The following is a 16,200-nucleotide window of genomic DNA, read 5'->3' as shown; positions in this document are numbered from 1 at the left end:
AGAAGTTCTGATTCTCACTCGTCAGTAGATGCAAAGTTTCTTTGATGAAACCACTTACAAAGTTTGAAAAATTCCTCATGGCCCTTATTGTTCATGAGAAGTGATCTTTGCAAATTAAGATCCACTGAGTTGAGGTTCAAGGAAGGTCAGGTGCTATATTCACGACCGGTGTGGTGCTGGCCTCCGTTCAACTGAGTTGGATTTTCTAAAACGTCCTGGTGGAAGGGTGAAGGGGAGCCTGGGAGAGACTAAGATAAGGATTAGAGGGGTGACCTGAAAGATCATCAGCTGGTCAGGATCGGGGCGTGGTGGATAAATGTGCTGGTGCTACACTGGCCCAGGGTAAGGCAACAAGACAGCAAAGAGCTGTACCAACTCCCAGGAATCACGTGCTAGTGTAGCTGTCAAAGGGCACAAAATCAGAGCAAAGGAAAACCAAAGACCTAACAAAAAAAGGCATGGAGATAAAACAAAACAAAAAGCTGAGTCAAGATGTTACCTTACTGTTCCTTTGCCATAGAGAAAGAGGACAAGGCCAGAGTGAAAACGCTTCCTCCTGGTTCTTTGCAACAAGACCGGCTCTGCTTTATTTAGATCATCAAAAATAACATCTTATGGAATGGGAACCATAACATTACACAACAAAGTATAGCTGTAAAAATCTCAAACATGTCAGGCAACACTTTTTTTAGATCACCAAAAATAAGGTTTTACAGAAAAGGAACCGTAAAAGCAAATGTATAGCTGCAAATTTCCTTTTGCCTTCAATATCAATTCCCTGTAAAATATTTTGGGACCACTTTGCAGTTTTCAGGCAAAACTCAAATTTGTTGGACAGAGTTGCTCAGTATCATCACATGAATGAAAAGAGTTTTGCAAAACAATTTTGCTTAGTGCTAATAACTAAAACATGTGGTTATTATTAATAACTCCAACTTCCACTGAAACAGCCTAACCTATGCTTACTTTCATGAACGCTTCACTGGGAACAGAGCTGTTCGTCCCTCCCAGCACAGATGGCGTGTACAGTGACCACGGTCAGGTGTTGGAGGCTGTTCAGGTGCCACTTGAAGTACTGCTTAACAAAAAGAACTAAGTATGTAACAACTCAAATAACTGGGCTGGCATCTGCTGCAGCCTCCCCACGGTGGGCATCACATCCCCCACCGTCTCCCCAGTTCTCTACGGGGGACCTAAAACCCAAAGGTAGGTTGGAGAGGCTGTTCTCGCAGAGCCACGGAAATGCTAATAAATCGCCCTGGGATTCTTAGTGCTGTAGTGTGCCTCACAGGCAGCGACATAGGCAGACTCTGGGAAGAAGTCATCATGGTATTCGGCTAAAAACCTGGAAAAAGAAAACAATGGCCCCAGTGATTACCGCATAAGGACTAAATACCAGCAAGCAAAATCTTAACTTCCGACCACTCTAACATGTCACTCTTTTTTCGCATTAGGAAAAAGTGAATATAATCTTGATTTCTACATACTTACTCTTACTGCACATTTCCAACTTCTACACTGATTAACTATTTCATCAGAATCCTTTCACTATCAAGTGTACAAACAGAAACAGAACCTAAACCCCACTAGGTGGCAGCCTTCATTAATATAAACACTTCTGTGTAAAAAAGGCCCCAGTGACTATTTCTACATTTTCCTGTTTTATTTATTTTGAAGACTTATATTCATTTCTAGAGAGATGAGAAGGGAGGGTGGGAGAGAGAGGGACAGAAACATCAATCAGTTGCCTCTTCCACATGCTCTGACTGGGGACTGAACTCGTAACCCGGGCATGTGCCCTGACCAGGAGTCCAACTGGGTGACCCTTGGTTTAGCAGGAGGTCGCCCAACCAACGGAGCCACACCAGCTGGGGCCATATTTTCCTGTTTTAAAAACAAACTGTAAAAAATAAATGATAAATTCAGCAACTGTCACTCGAGAAATTCATAATGTTTATAAGGGCTCAGTGACACCAAAATTGAGTGGTATAGTGAGTAAAGAACATCTGTGTTCTTTGCCACGCCCTATGTGTTCCAGGTTCCAGCTCACAGTACCAAAACACAGGAGAAAGAAGACAGACTTATGTCTGACAATGGCTGTTAAAACATGGCCATTCAAGAGTCTCTACTACACAGAGGCCACCCTGACTCGGAAGTATCGCAGACTTCACCATAAAGCACTAAAACATTCTCACATGGGTCATAGTAATGAGTAAGCTAATTAGCCCCATGTTTGCTTCCCCTGCATCCTCCCATCTGTCCAAATTCCTAAAAATTTAAGGATGGACCTCTGCAATACCTTCTTCAGTAAAAACAGCCAAAATCCATCCAAGGGTGAACTTTTTCTTCCTTGATTGTACCCTTTTTACAACAGTTACTGTGTTCATTGATTCTCTAGTTGAATACTTTACATACATTTTCAAAACCAATTACTATACTTATTTGTAAATATTTCTAAGTTACTTCCTAAAATCCTAATTTCTACTTTGTATTAGACATACTTCAAAGTCAGCAGCCTTTGCTAAGCTAACTTTGCTAAGCTATCTCTTCATATTTTATTGTCATTATCTGATCTCCGCTTACAAAATTTTTATGCCAAATAGAGTTGTGGGTTTGTTGGAGGGGGAGGTTGGAAGGGAAGAGGGTAATTCTGTATAGGGAACCTATCCGCGTGGCATGGCCAGTGTAGCCCGGCCCCTCACTTGGAAAGACCCGTGGGGAGTTCATCAGCACAAAGGAACCGAGCCCACGGATAGGTTTTCCTGTGGGGAATCAGGTCTGCATTGTACCTAGGCTGCTTTGAGGCCTGCTTTTTGCTAGAACTCCCTCACGCCCTGAATTGAGTAAGCAAATGCTTACTGCATATCTCTAAAGTAACTTCCTAAAATCTGTGCTAAACCTCCCAAGTATGGAGTATAACCAGTTCAACCGCTTTTCCCCTTGATCTGCAACATTCTTTCCTTTGTTATCTGTAAAAGGTAACCACCTACAGCGACCCTGTGCACAGTAAATGAGGATCATCCTCTATGTAGTGTGCCCAGAAAAGCAACAAAAGCCTGTCCAGGTGGGGGTTGGGGCCCTTTCTCACTCAGAGTGGCCATGCTGTCCCCTTTTCTCCACAGGACTTCTGCAGTCCCTGTGAATTTGTTCGTCGCAGCCACAACACCTCCATACAATGAATAGCCTTGATTCAGAAAGCAGATAAATTATGGAAAAAAGAAAGAGCCAAACCCCACCCCCCTGTATTACAATTACAGTTACAAGCAACCATACTTAAAATATCAGAGCTGGCTTCCACACTTGTTAAAGAGAAATCCAGAAATTTTATATGTAATTTATGTATTATATATTTTTGATAAGAGTAATAAAAATACCTCAGAAAGAGATCAAAGTGCTTCAGTAAAGCCTTCAGATTCTTTTCAGAAAAGGACATCTTTCCAAGGATCTCTGGAAGTTTCACTGTATTAAAAAGAAAAAAAAACCATTGGTAACTGGCAGAATCTGGCAACACAATGGGCAGGATATACTCAGAGATCGTCTGGGTCTCTTTATCCTTGTTTGAACTGAAATGAACATCTACATTATCAAACAAAACTAAAAACTGAGTGAACAGGAAGACAGAATGGTAGGGAAAATATTACAAATATAATTTTTATGAAATTTAAGATTCATGAAGTGCTTTTTTTAAAAGAGGTCACCTTTCAGTAATTTTTCTTAGACCCCCAAATTACCACAAGATGTACCTAAGCTAACAACAGTGTTAAAACAAAAGCAAAAATAAAAGGGTGGCGGGGGAGAGAGCAGGGACCAGGATTTCTTACCAAACAAGCGCAGCAAATGTTGTGCCCCGTAAATGTAGGAGGGTGGAGGCGGCTGGTCACCTGGAGGGTAACTGTCAGGTACAAGTTTCCAGGAGAGGACCTGGGAAAGGCACAGATTGAACACTGTTATTGTATCTTAACAGTCCATCACCAACAGACCTCGGCATCTGGAGTCCCGGGAGAAATACACGTGCTTGGACATACTTAGACCAGCAGGCCAATGTCACCTGTAGGGGACCGGTTTGTCTTGGCCTGGCAAATGTGACTCAGCTCTGTATGGAAAACCTACGGATGAGAAGTGGTGGGCAGGAGCCAGACCTTCAAACCGAGTTTTCCCATGGGAATCAGGCCTAGAAAATGCATACAGACTGTTATGGCTTGCTCTTGCTAAAACTCCCTCACCCTGGTCCAAAGCAACAAATGTATATTGTTTATCCTCAAGGTAACTTCCAAAGCCTGTGTGAGCTCTCCCAAGGACAGAGCTAATCAGCTCATTGCCACCCCCCTCTGCATGTTATTTTTATTTCCTTGATTGTACCTACAATGTAGACAATAATGTTCTATGTGATAGATAATAAATCTTTCTATGATGTAAGACCCAAGGAAAACAATAAAAGCCTGTCTAGGCAAGGGTCGGGCGCTCCCCTCTTGAGGGAGTGGCCGAGGCACCCATAGGCACTCTCCCCTTCAGAGAGTAGTTGTGTCTGTTCCCTTTTTCCACACAGGATTGTCGCCTGTGCATTGATTCTCGTCGTCAACCACAACAGGCGGACTCTGCTGGACAGGGTCTCCCACAGTCACCCACCAAGTGTCTCTTTCCCACCCCCAAGCTTCCTGTCAGTCTAGCGTCTCAGGAGTTCCTCCATAGCTGGGCCAGAAAATGGGCGGAAACAGTGGTAACACTCCCATGTGGAAGTTCTGGAGAAGCCCCCGACTGTCCCACGAAGCTTTTTGTGGGTGTGATTTCAGGATACAGGAGAGCATAATGTGTTATGCTGAAGAGGATCAACATACAAAATAACTAAGTTCAATATGATGCAAAAAACTGAAGACGCAATATAAAATACTGCGTATAACTATTATGTAAATATACAGAAAAAACCATGACGTATACACTGAAGTGTTAACGTTCCTTTCTTAGTGGTGGGATCACGACGTAGGGGGCATGAGAATCACTTAATGTTTTCCATATAGATTATACATGAGCACATACAATGCAATTTTCTACTGTAAAGTGTTTTCTTTTGAAAACATTTTTGCCTTTTAAATCAATTCTAGGAGGAGCCACCTTCCTTGGCAACACGGAGACACTTCTAATCACCTAAAAATTATGATAATAAATTATATGTAGAGAAAAAAATAAGCCACTATACTGAAATAAACACAAGCTTATAAAAATAAAAGTGCAGGAGGGGAAAGGCCTAAAATTATGGACATAATTTGACTTTCTAATTTTCAACACTTACTACCTATAAATTGGCTGTAACTAATTGGGTCATTTCGCCCCTCCACCTTTACTGAGAATCCTGTTGTATAAGAGAATGAAGCAGTGAAAAGTAACCCAAAGATGTTTTCAGTCATATCACTGTTGTTTCAGAATTTCCCAATTTCTGCTGTTATATTCACTTGGGAAACTAACATGACCCATTGAATCAAGTGAAAACAGATGTCAACCCTGAAAACTCCATTTGACTCCTTACAGAACTGTGCTGACCCCTAGTGGGGTCACCTTGCCCCCTACACAGAAACGAGGACACCCCGCCTCCCAGGCGGGGCTCACAAAATACCCTACTGCACGAAGAAGACATCTCTTGAATCCCGGAAACACTCACTACCTACATCAGTTAAGTGGCCTTAGAAACAGAATTTTTAAATGAAAAGTTTTCCCATCTGCAAAATGGAAACCCAGCGGCAAGGTAAGAATTCAAGGCACTTTCGGCCCAGTGCCTGGCACAATGCCGACCTACAGCAGGCCCTCCAAGGGACGGCGGTTAGCATCCTTGTTAAGGATGGATTTTCTATTGTTAAGTGGTTGAAAAATAGCAACAACAGCAAAAAAGAACAGTGTCTCATCAGACACAAGAATGACCTGATATTCAAATCTCTGTGACCATAATAAAGTTTTACAGGAACGCAACACAGTCACTTACAAACACCTACAGCTCCTTGTTGGACACCGCGAGGCCTGCGGATCCTGAAACCTTTCCTCTCTGGCCTTTGGCAGAGGAAACGCTCTGACACCTACCACACAGACTGACAGCACGGCAGGCCCCCAGATCACGTCGTCTGGTTATAATGCTGATGAGGCGCCGGAGGGATTTAACTCCTGTCTGTGTCAGTTAGCCTACGGTAAAACTGCTTTGACGTTATGGCATTTTGCCGAAAGTCCAAGAACCTGTCTATGATCTTAAGTGAGGACTTGCTGTACTCATGTATCAATACTTAGTTACTTAGGGTAAAAGATGAATGTAGGTGTAGGGCTGGAATCCTAAGAATCTTCTCATTTTAGAAACCAAAAACGCAATGGTGCACATCAGAGGAACAATTCCATTAATGTCCACAGCAAGAGCAACACGATGCTTGTACGGAACGAAAGGACTCACGAGGGGTGAAGAGCAGACTTAACTCTACCTCATTTATTTCGTTCGTTCTTCTACCCTCAAAGCTGGCAAACACCGCACTGCCTTCCTTGCTGGGGGTCACAGGAACAGGCGAGGATGATCTGCTGTGCACGGGGGTCTCTTCAAAAGGAAAAGATGTTCATTATTCACTTACAAAGCACACAGCTATGAATTAAAGACTGCGGGAAGACAGTGACAAATAGCAAAGAAGTTACTCATCTGTAACAATAAGACTCTCCTATTATAAGACAATACCTAGAATATCATTTGGGGGGAAAAAAGGGAATCAAGAACTAATAGAAGCTACAACAAAATGAACCTTGAAAACATGACGATGAGTGAAAAAAGCCACCGACACAAGGCCACAAACTGCATGATTCCACTGATAAGAATCCACGCCCAGAAGAGGCAAATCCAAAGGGACAGCAAGTCATTAGTGGCTGCCTAGTATGTCAGCAGGGGGAGGGAGTGGGGAGTGACTGGTAAGTGACTGGCGACACAGAGCTAAACTAGCAGGTGCCACGCATCCAACTACAGAGCTAAAGCCCAGCTGGCCGCCCTCTCCCAGCCAGCTGCGCCCGGGCCAGGGAACATGCCTCCTGGGCCTCAGTCAGGGCTAAGCTCAAGTCAAATCCCCACAGGCGAGTGGGCAAATGTGGGTGTGCCGTGTATTCCTCCCACCTTTCCCCAGTCCCTCCTGCTGGGGGGACTGGTTTCTGTACCAGGGAAGGGACCTACTTTTCTCTAGGTGTAGGAAGAGCTTGGGCATGCTGGCGGATGTGTCCTGCTGCCGGCGCTTGGGCTGAGGAGAGGCGCTGCTCTCAGACAGCCTGTCGCTGTTGGCAGAGTGGCGTGTGGAGCGCCTGAGGGACTGCAAGGCTTCTGGCTCAGCTTTGCGCCTTTTGGGGGTGGCCGGTTCATTTGCGGTCGGCTGACTCTCCGTGGACTGCGGGGTGGATGGATTCAACAAAGGTGGGCTTGGAGAGAGCTCCTCCTGGTTCCTACAGAAGACAGGGGAGAATGTCATGTGCCCCTGGTCTGCGGAATCTCTGCAAGACCTGGAGAGGTTCTTCAGTGTCCTCCTTCAGACAGAACAGAAAACACGCTCTCGACTACACTCCAGCAGGGTTATACACATTCGCTTCCAAGTGTGCGAACGAGAGTACTTCTTTAAAAAGTCAACCATTTAACTCTCTCAGCCACTGTCTCTTTAATATTTGCCTAAGAGAAGGTTCTCCATTGGGAGTGTCTGGCTGTCACAATTGGGAGGTGCTACTGGCATCTAGAAGGTAGAGGCCAGGGAACATCCCACAATGTAGAGGACAGACCACAGCAAAGAACGACAAGGGTGGAAAAGTCAATAGGGCCGAAGTTGAGAAACCCTGCTCGCAAGAATGAGAATACCGCATTAATGTAACTATTGAAAACCTCAACTGGGAGAAAACACACAGTTCACCAGGGACACTGGGAACCTAGAGGTTTGGAATACGGCACGGGGACATCGACACAGGTCCCCAATGAGTTGTACAGCTGGGGTGACACCAACAGGGAAGGGTGGCAGGCTGAGAAAAGACATCATGAGGCAGACAGAGAACCAGGAGACAGGAGCCACGAAGGGAGAAAGGGACAGAAGGGAAGGGCGGCTTATGCAGGGCACAGCGTGGCAAGTGGCAAGTTGTAGTGGCCTTCCTCGGGGAGCAGAGTCAGAAGGAGTAGTGGCACACGGAGGCAGACGGTAAGGAGGCCGGAGATAGGTGAGTGGAGGTCACAAGAACACACCACTGTCGGGAGGCGGCGCGAGGGGGTACTGTGGCTTATACTGATGGAAGCAGAGACTTTAGCTCGGGGGACTTTTGCTTCCCTCACAGAAAACAGATTGGGTCAGGCTTGGTCACTGACGGAGGTGATGACGCAGCGCAGCGAGAACAAAATGAACCTTTACCCGGAGGCCCCAGGTGGCGGGCCTTCATGAACTTCCTCACTTAACAGTAACCACCCAAGGAGGCAGACGTTCTCCCCACGTACAGGCGCAAGAAAGGGGCTCAGAGGTCACGGCCCCAAGTCCCACAACCAGTAAGCGAGGGGGCTAAACTCAACCCCACCCCTAGCCCTACCCTTCCCAGGCTGTGCTCTCTTCACTCTACTGTCTTTGGGAAGAGAAGGAGGGCCGTTCAAAATCCAGCCAGATTCTCTACCCTGGCACTTACCTATTAGTGTTTGTGGCACTTTCCTTAATTGGAAGGAAAAATTTGGATGAAGTCACCTTTTTATACTGAACTTGTTCATACGGATACAGCAAAACCAATGGGAGAGTGTAATCAAAGGTTATTCTTAAGCCGTCCACCATCTCTTTACAAAGGTCAACGCTAGAAGGATTAAAAAGAAGAGATTAGAGATGCAAGAACTTTCCGAAATGCCACAATAAGGCTGTAAATTTTTAATAACACAGAATTTTTAACACTACATACTAGACCGACACACAAAGAATGAAGTGATTTGTAGATGCCAACAATAAAGGATTAAATGGCAACACCGGTTTACAAGATAAAGCAGTCAGTGTGCCAGCAATTTCAACCGACAGCACTGAACACAAAGGATTACGTTCGGTGCCGCACGCGCCATCTGTGCAGCTTGTGCCGCAGAGGGTGGACAGACCGCGGCCACTGGGGGCTGAAGGCGGCAGACCGATGAACGCCTAACACCTATTTGGATTTGAACAAGCTACCTGCCCAAATCTCCTCCAGCTGAGCCAAGTAGGCCAAGGCAAGACTATGAGGACAATTACTCAGACTGGAATAAAGACGTGTTTGTAAACCAGCTCTGATAAAATTCTCATCTGAATTCCCATTCTGGTGCTTCTCAAGGACAAAAAGAGTCATCCCCCTAAAACACATCACTGAACAAACTGCTCTTTGTCTTGCATCCAGACCAGACATACTTATTGAACATTTCAAAGAAGGAATGATATTTTAATACTAAGTTGTATGTTAAGTGATGTATCGAATAAAATCATAACTGAAATGAACACAGGGTAGCCTGTTCTAAATGAAAGGCGATCTCTAATACACAGAGAGAACCGCGAGATGCCAACCTCCCCCCAGCCGCCACCACTCACTTCTTTTCCGCTGGGATGTAATGCACGTTCATGGTGGTGTGTGCCATAGCGTGATGATGACGGGGCCTCTCATTGGCTGAAAAGGCTGCATTGATGGCGAAATGCTTCACGTACGATTCCAAAATAGTGATGATGTTGGTCTGGCACGGGAGTTTCACTAACTATTAAGAAAAACGTACCCATCTGATGCACTCACTGCACAGTATAAACCATACACTGCGACAAACAGTGGTCTTGCCCACACCACTTTTTAAACACAAAAATGAAGCCCACCTGGTTCCAAGAGAATTTTTTTTAAAAAACTATGCTTTGAAGCTCTTTGGTGTTTTTCATCTACTCATCATATCACCAAGTAGATTACAGTATTAATTTTTTAAATAAATATAAGCAGTGATTCTCATGCTAGTGATCTATTAGAACCACCTGCGGAGCCTCAAAGACTATGCCCGCAGCCACCCCCCCACCACAGATCAATTTCATCTTACCCCCCTGGGTGGAAGCCCATGCATCAGGTTTCTGCAAAGCTCCCTAGACGATTCCAATGGGTACCCAGGGCTTGGAAAGACTGTGCACACTTTAACTTCATCAGCAGCAGAGCACTGCTGTCAGGTCATTTTAGATCCTGACTTAGTATAAAACTGAAAACAGAAATTTCATTCCCCTAAGAGTCTCAGTTATTTGAGTCTATGATTACGAAATAGCACTGAATGAACGTTCTCCCCAAATCCATGTGTCATGCGCCCCCATATACCCGTTTCCTCCTGTTGATGTAGTAACAATCGTCCTCCAGCTTCTTCTTCAAAACTTCAGGGATGTCTATAGTTATTGCTCTTTCTTCCATCTCCTTTTTTCTGTGCGGCTCCACTTCTTCCTTCTGCAATGTAACAATTCCAGACTTTCACACTTTTTAAAACAGCAGGAAAGTGTATATCCAAAGGACTAACACATGACAGCCTACTATTATACAAACCCAGGCAACCTGCCACATGTACACCACTAAGGAAGGACACTTGTTCTGAGGAAAAGTACATTAAAGGCCAAAAGTTAACTTGTTTTAGGACACAAACCACATTGCAAATGCTTCCTTTCTTTCTTCCCCATTTAATTTTACCAGCAGAATTTATATTAACTGTAAAGGCGGGCAGAATATGCCCAACTCTGATACATAACATTTCAAAAGAGTCACCATGGCCCCTGCTGGTGTGGCTCAGTGGACAGACCGCTGGCCTATAGACCAAAAGGTCACCGGTTTGATTCCCAATCAGCACCCATGCCTGGATTGTGAGCCAAGTCCCCAGTTAGGGGCATGTGAGAAGCAACTGATTGATGTTTCTCTCACACATCACTGTTTCTCTCCCTCTCCTTCTCTCTCCCTTCCCCTATCTCTCTAAATAAATAAAATATTTTTTAAAATAGTCACCATTATAAAAATAAAGTTCACAATTTTATTTTTAAAAAAGGTAACTATAATTTGTGGAAATACTTTATGGCTACAGATAGGCACCAAGAGGTTTATACAGTGACAATAAATAAGGGTTATTTTCCCTTAAATATGAAATACAACTTTATAGCATTCTGTTAAAAAAATGTCTTTTCTACCCCAGGCTGGTGTGGCTCAGTGGATTGAGCACTGGCCTGTGAACCAAAGGGATGCTGGTTCGATTCCCAGTCAGGGCACATGCCTGGGTTGTAGGCCAGGTCTCCAGTATGGGGCATGCAAAACACAACCACACATTAATGTTTCTCTCCCTCTCTTTCTCCTTCCCTTCCCCTCTAAAAATAAATACAAATCATTAAAAAAAGGGAAAAAATTCTTACATGTGTTTTTACCAAATGCTTCCCGACTGAAGAGTTTTACCACTAAAATATATACCAAAGACAGAGAGTTTTCACAATAAAAACTTTTTACCGCTTCAGTCTTTTCTTCAGTATCACTTTGTTCACTTATTGCTTCATCCTTTTCTTCACTGCTGTCATCAGAGGAAGTGCTTATTGCTGGGGAAAACAAAAAATATGAAGCAATCCTGTATTATATACTTCCCTAACTTTCAATTCTTCAAGGTGAAATGTGTGTCCTGATGCTGAGAATAATAAACTGCAGCCCTACATATATTTTAAATGCTGGACAGAAATACTGTACCTTTCAGAAGAAAACTTTATTTTGAAAAATATAACATTAATATCAACGAATGCAAAACCACACAAGAAAATGATCTAAAAGTGTTTGGTTGCCTAGAATCCCATAGTTACCCGCTGCATTGGAAAGTGAGGCCAAGGCCCAGGAGGTACCAAGAACGAAAAAACCCTGAGAATGGACCCCCGGAGGAATGAGTATAAAGACACTGGCTAAGAAGGCAGTGATGAGGAGCATGACTGATGACCACTAATTATGGACTTATTGACCGCTACCTCAATTGTCAAAAAAAGAGGCAAATATTTTGTATAATGAGTTGAAGACATTTCACTGTCTGTAATTCCAAGGATTCCTCTCCCTCAATCCTGCAGTATGAAAGAACTAGGTAAAAGTTCTTTGAACCGGAGAAAATAAGTCAAGCCACTCACAGTTCTCATCATTTGTATCTTTTCCTTCACCGGGGAGGCTTTTTAGGACAGAATCGACACCAGGCAAGCGGCAGCGCTTCTTCTTTCTTCCTGTGCTTCTGGAAAAAAAGAATGAATGAAATAAATTTTTATGTTGACTGGTATGAGTCTTGAGGTAAAAACAAGATATAATAACAAAGGTTCTTAAGCATCTGACAAACGATTAAACTTCAGAACATAAATGACAATCTCCATTTCAGAATATTATACAATATCTTCGCAGAAAACACAGCAGTTACTTACAACACAACAGACACACTCTTTGCTACCACATTTTCAATCTGTCAAATTGCATAATAAACCATGCTTGTTATATTTTACTTTTATATCACACAAATTCTACACATTAAGAGAAAACACATTGGGACGATTTCTGTATTCTCACAGGCGAGCTACAGCTTTTCTTGCCAATTTACGCTGTAATCTCCGATTTTCATCGGTGTCACGGAGGACATGATCTTCAGCTGCCCACCTATCCCAGCTAAAAAACAAACAAAAAAGGATGTAAAATTCAGTATTTTACTTTGCTATGACATAAATGCTAAAAGTACCTCACAGCAACTGAAGTATCCCAGAATTACATACATTTTAGAAAACTATTTAAACAGTTTATAATCACAAAAAATGCAAATAAACTGAAGGAACTAATTTAAACATAGAAGCAACTGGGATTTCCAGAATTACCCACAGAGAACCCAAATATAATCAACTTAAAAAGTAATCATTCCTCTGAAAAGGTAAGGTTTGATTAAGAAGAGAAAAAGAAAGCAAAAACAGGACATGAAACTTTTCTACAAGTGTTTCTAAAACCTAACAAGGAAGTTTGCAACGTTCGTGTGCTGCAGAGGTGATCAAGTCCCATTTAACAAGTATACTCACCTTCTGTTCCAACCATTAAAATGGATCAGATATTCTGGGATCTTTCTGCCTTTTTCGTCTTTCCCAACAACAACATCCACAATCTGAAACCAAAAAGTATTGTCCACAAATGATTGAACACACAGAACACTGAAAGCTAGGTCAGGAGAACTAGATCATACACCTTTTTTTAAACAAATGAAAGCGTTCGCTCCTTTTTCATATCGAGAGCTAGGCTGAAACATTTTTCCTTTCAATTCCATTTTTTTCCTGAGTGGATGCCTCAAAATAGGAAACATCCCTCCAATCTCCCCGTGATTGGTCTCTGAGTGTGGGACTGCGTGCAGCTTCCTGAAGCCATTGGCCAGCCAATTTGTCACTAAAGAAGAGTCCCGGCCAGACCAGAGTTGCAGCCCAGAGACCTCTGGGAGTTGTAGTCTCCCCAGCTCCACAGCGCGCAGGGCTAGAATGGCTCGCAGATTTTGCCATCCCTTCTAGCGACGTCCCCAGAGGGGACATCTGGGGCAAATGATAGGGCGTGTCACACCCGGGGTAGACTCAAGGCGGGGAAGGAGGAAGGAAAGCAAACACAAAACAGAGATAGGGTTGCGGGGACGGAGCCCTACAATAGAAGTGTCTGAGTTGGGGGTCCTTGAGAAGTCCCCCAACGGGCAGCGCTACTCAGACGCACCTGGGGCCCAGGACTAGCCCCCTACCCCCCGTACTGAGATGCCCACTCCCTCTCGCCACCCAGACCTGAGTTGTACATGTGGCTCAGTCCCCCGCGAGACCCTGAAACTGAAGTAATGGGCTCGGGGCCCCACTGGGAGATCGAAAACGTTAATTTTCAATGCCGCAAGGCCCTAAGGGAAGAAAACACCGGGTCAACCTAGCCCTCGGGGCCTAACGGGAGGGGCCCAAACACAACTGGGGCCCCAAAACAACGACGTCGCGACTCGACAGTTAGCGCTATGGCGCTATGAATTAGGACCTGGGTCGGTTGGTCAGGGTGTCGCACGGGAGCCCACGCGGCGCTCCGCGTAGAATGAGACTTAACGCGCCATCCGTAAGCGGCCTCCTGGACGCGCGGACCTTGATGACGTCACCTGCGCAACCGACGCGCGGCCTCGCGACAACACAGCCGCGGCGTTTCAAACGGCGCGTGCGCAGCCCCGTGCGCCGGCCGGAAGCGGAAGCGCGTGGGCCCCGACTCCCCAGCGCGGCGCTCGCGAGCGCTCCCTGCCGTCCGCGCGGCGCCGCGCAGGCCCAGCTGTCACGGGCAGGGAGCGCCTGGGCCCGCCGCTTCCCCCGCTCCGCGCCACCGTCCGCGCCCGCACCCACACCCCGTCCCGGGGTCCCCGACCCGCTCCTCCTCCCTGTCCCTCCGCGGCGGCACCTTGGCATCGTACAGCACTCGCGCCTTGGTGGGGTCAGGCTCGAAGCACAGCACTTTCTCCCCTGAGTGGAATTTAAATTTCATGCCCTCGCTCGCGCTCATTTGCTCATCGTGGCGGAGGGCGAGGCTCCGGGGCGGGCGGAGCGCGCGCGGTGGGGGACGGGGTGGGGGCGGGGAGGTGGTGCGCTGCGGCGGGGGTGGGAGGGAGGAAACGGGGAATGGCGGAGGCTGCGGCCGCCCCGCCCTCGGTCCCGCCTCTGCCCGCCCTAAGCCGCTGCTGGACCTCCGAGCCGCCGGGGGCTCGCCCCGCCCTCTCCCCACCCGAGCATTCCCCTGCGAGTCCCCCCGGGCTCCGAAAGCTGCGATCGGAGAGCTCCAGCTGTGGCCTAGGTCTTCCCGCAGAGTGGCCTCTCCCGCCCTCGTGGGAAAGGCGGCTGACGCGGGCTGCTCCCACGGTGTCATCACGCCGGGCGTGCGCTCTCCAGCCTGCATGTGGGTAGTTCTTAGGAGAGAGGCCGCCAGGGGTGCAACTTGCGGTGTTGAGGCTGGCCGGCGGCTGCCCTCCAGCGGCTGCCTCTGCAGGAGCTCCCTAAGCCGCCCCATGCAGAGCTGCAGGTCGCCTCTCCTGGCTACTCAAAGATCTCGGTCAGGAGTCAGGTCTAATAGGCAGTGGTCTTGGATCAGGGGCGAAGGGTGGTTGAGGGAGCGAATAAAGCACTAAAGCAAACCTGGGCGAGGACAAGCAGGTGGCAGGCTTGGGGTACCCCAGTGACAGCGGGTGAACAGTGGGCGGTGAGTCCTTAAGCAGGTCGTTAACATCTTAAGTCTCGTTTCCCAGCCCCCAGTTCTCAGAGTTGCTTCCTCAAGGTCTGCCCTCTCCGGTACATTAAAACCTCTCCAAAGGTGGGAAGTACTGCTAGGCTAGTACTAGAAAGTACCTACACAGAGAGGGTGCTCAGGAGATGTTTGATGAACGAATGACAAGTGCTGGGAGACTTCTTGAAGGGCAAACTTTCAGAGACCGAAAAGACCAAAGACCGGGTGCTGTTTCCCATTCGCCCTTCTTTCCAGGAATGGAAAGTTTTGGGGCAGTGCCGCAGTTACTGGATTAAGACCCGCCTGGGACTAACTTTGAGGCTCTGAGGTCCTAGTGAACTTCGAGTTCTCCACCCTTCAGGCTCTGCTTTTGCCTCCAGAAATTGGCACTTCTGTCCTTTATCACTGGGTTTCTGGTACACTTCCTTCACCTTTCAGGTTGAACATGGCCAGGAGAAAAACCCTTAAGATTCCCTAATCGAATCATATACACTCCAGTGTTCCCTCCCAGCCCTCTACTTAAACCTGTTTCTTGCATTTACAGCTTAGCAGTAGAAAAGGCTGTTCTTTTGCAAAACCCTCTTTCAGATGCTCAGGTTCTTGAAGCGGGGAGGGTGGAGCTGAGGGGGATCTTCAGTTCATCCTTGCATACTCATGGCATACAATAAATATTTAATGAATATTAAATAGACTACAGATTCATAACATAAAATCCGCAAAACTCAGCTACCAATTGGATATGAAAGGGGAGAGGGAAGGAGAACTCTTGGGAGACTTACAAATTATTTTGACATAATGAGTTTGGTGAGTGATAGGTCCATTGGCCAGAATAAGGGCTACCAGAGGAGGGACAGGTTGGGGGAAGATGGCCAGGTAACAGAGAAGCCAGAACTGAGGCCATGATTCCTCCCCAGCTTGTGGTTAATCAGGGTTGAGATCATGGTGGTGTTCCCCAAGCATGGCAGAGGGCAT

General features: G+C 46.2%; 1 protein-coding gene across 1 annotated transcript; it reads right to left on the bottom strand.

Annotated features, from left to right (window-relative positions):
- Positions 1-560: 560 nt before the first annotated feature.
- Positions 561-14,606, bottom strand: MSL3 (MSL complex subunit 3). The gene is made up of 13 exons (XM_037046295.1): positions 14,413-14,606; positions 13,038-13,120; positions 12,544-12,639; positions 12,120-12,217; positions 11,467-11,552; positions 10,309-10,431; positions 9,558-9,718; positions 8,650-8,808; positions 7,181-7,443; positions 6,453-6,562; positions 3,822-3,921; positions 3,375-3,459; positions 561-1,345 (listed from the first exon to the last, which is right to left on the bottom strand). Exons 1-13 carry the CDS (start codon positions 14,512-14,514, stop codon positions 1,246-1,248), a joined length of 1,566 nt encoding a protein of 521 aa, XP_036902190.1. The 5' UTR covers positions 14,515-14,606; the 3' UTR covers positions 561-1,245.
- Between the last annotated feature and the right edge of the window lie 1,594 nt (positions 14,607-16,200).

The sequence above is a fragment of the Sturnira hondurensis genome, unplaced genomic scaffold, assembly GCF_014824575.4.
Source record: "Sturnira hondurensis isolate 20B ecotype Veracruz unplaced genomic scaffold, ASM1482457v3 Scaffold0005220, whole genome shotgun sequence".
Classification (NCBI taxonomy): domain Eukaryota; kingdom Metazoa; phylum Chordata; class Mammalia; order Chiroptera; family Phyllostomidae; genus Sturnira; species Sturnira hondurensis.
The sequence above is the reverse complement of the archived record's forward strand: the minus strand, read 5'-3'. Positions and strand labels throughout refer to the sequence as shown.

Excerpts from the sequence above, each read along its gene's own strand:
- MSL3 (XM_037046295.1), bottom strand. The coding sequence starts at position 14,514 with ATGAGCGCGAGCGAGGGCATGAAATTTAAATTCCACTCAGGGGAGAAA. Across the intron at positions 7,444-8,649 it reads AGTGCCACAAACACTAATAG|GAACCAGGAGGAGCTCTCTC; the intron begins GTAAGTGCCAGG and ends TGTCTTCTGTAG. Across the intron at positions 3,922-6,452 it reads GAACGAACGAAATAAATGAG|GTCCTCTCCTGGAAACTTGT; the intron begins GTAGAGTTAAGT and ends TGCCTTTCCCAG.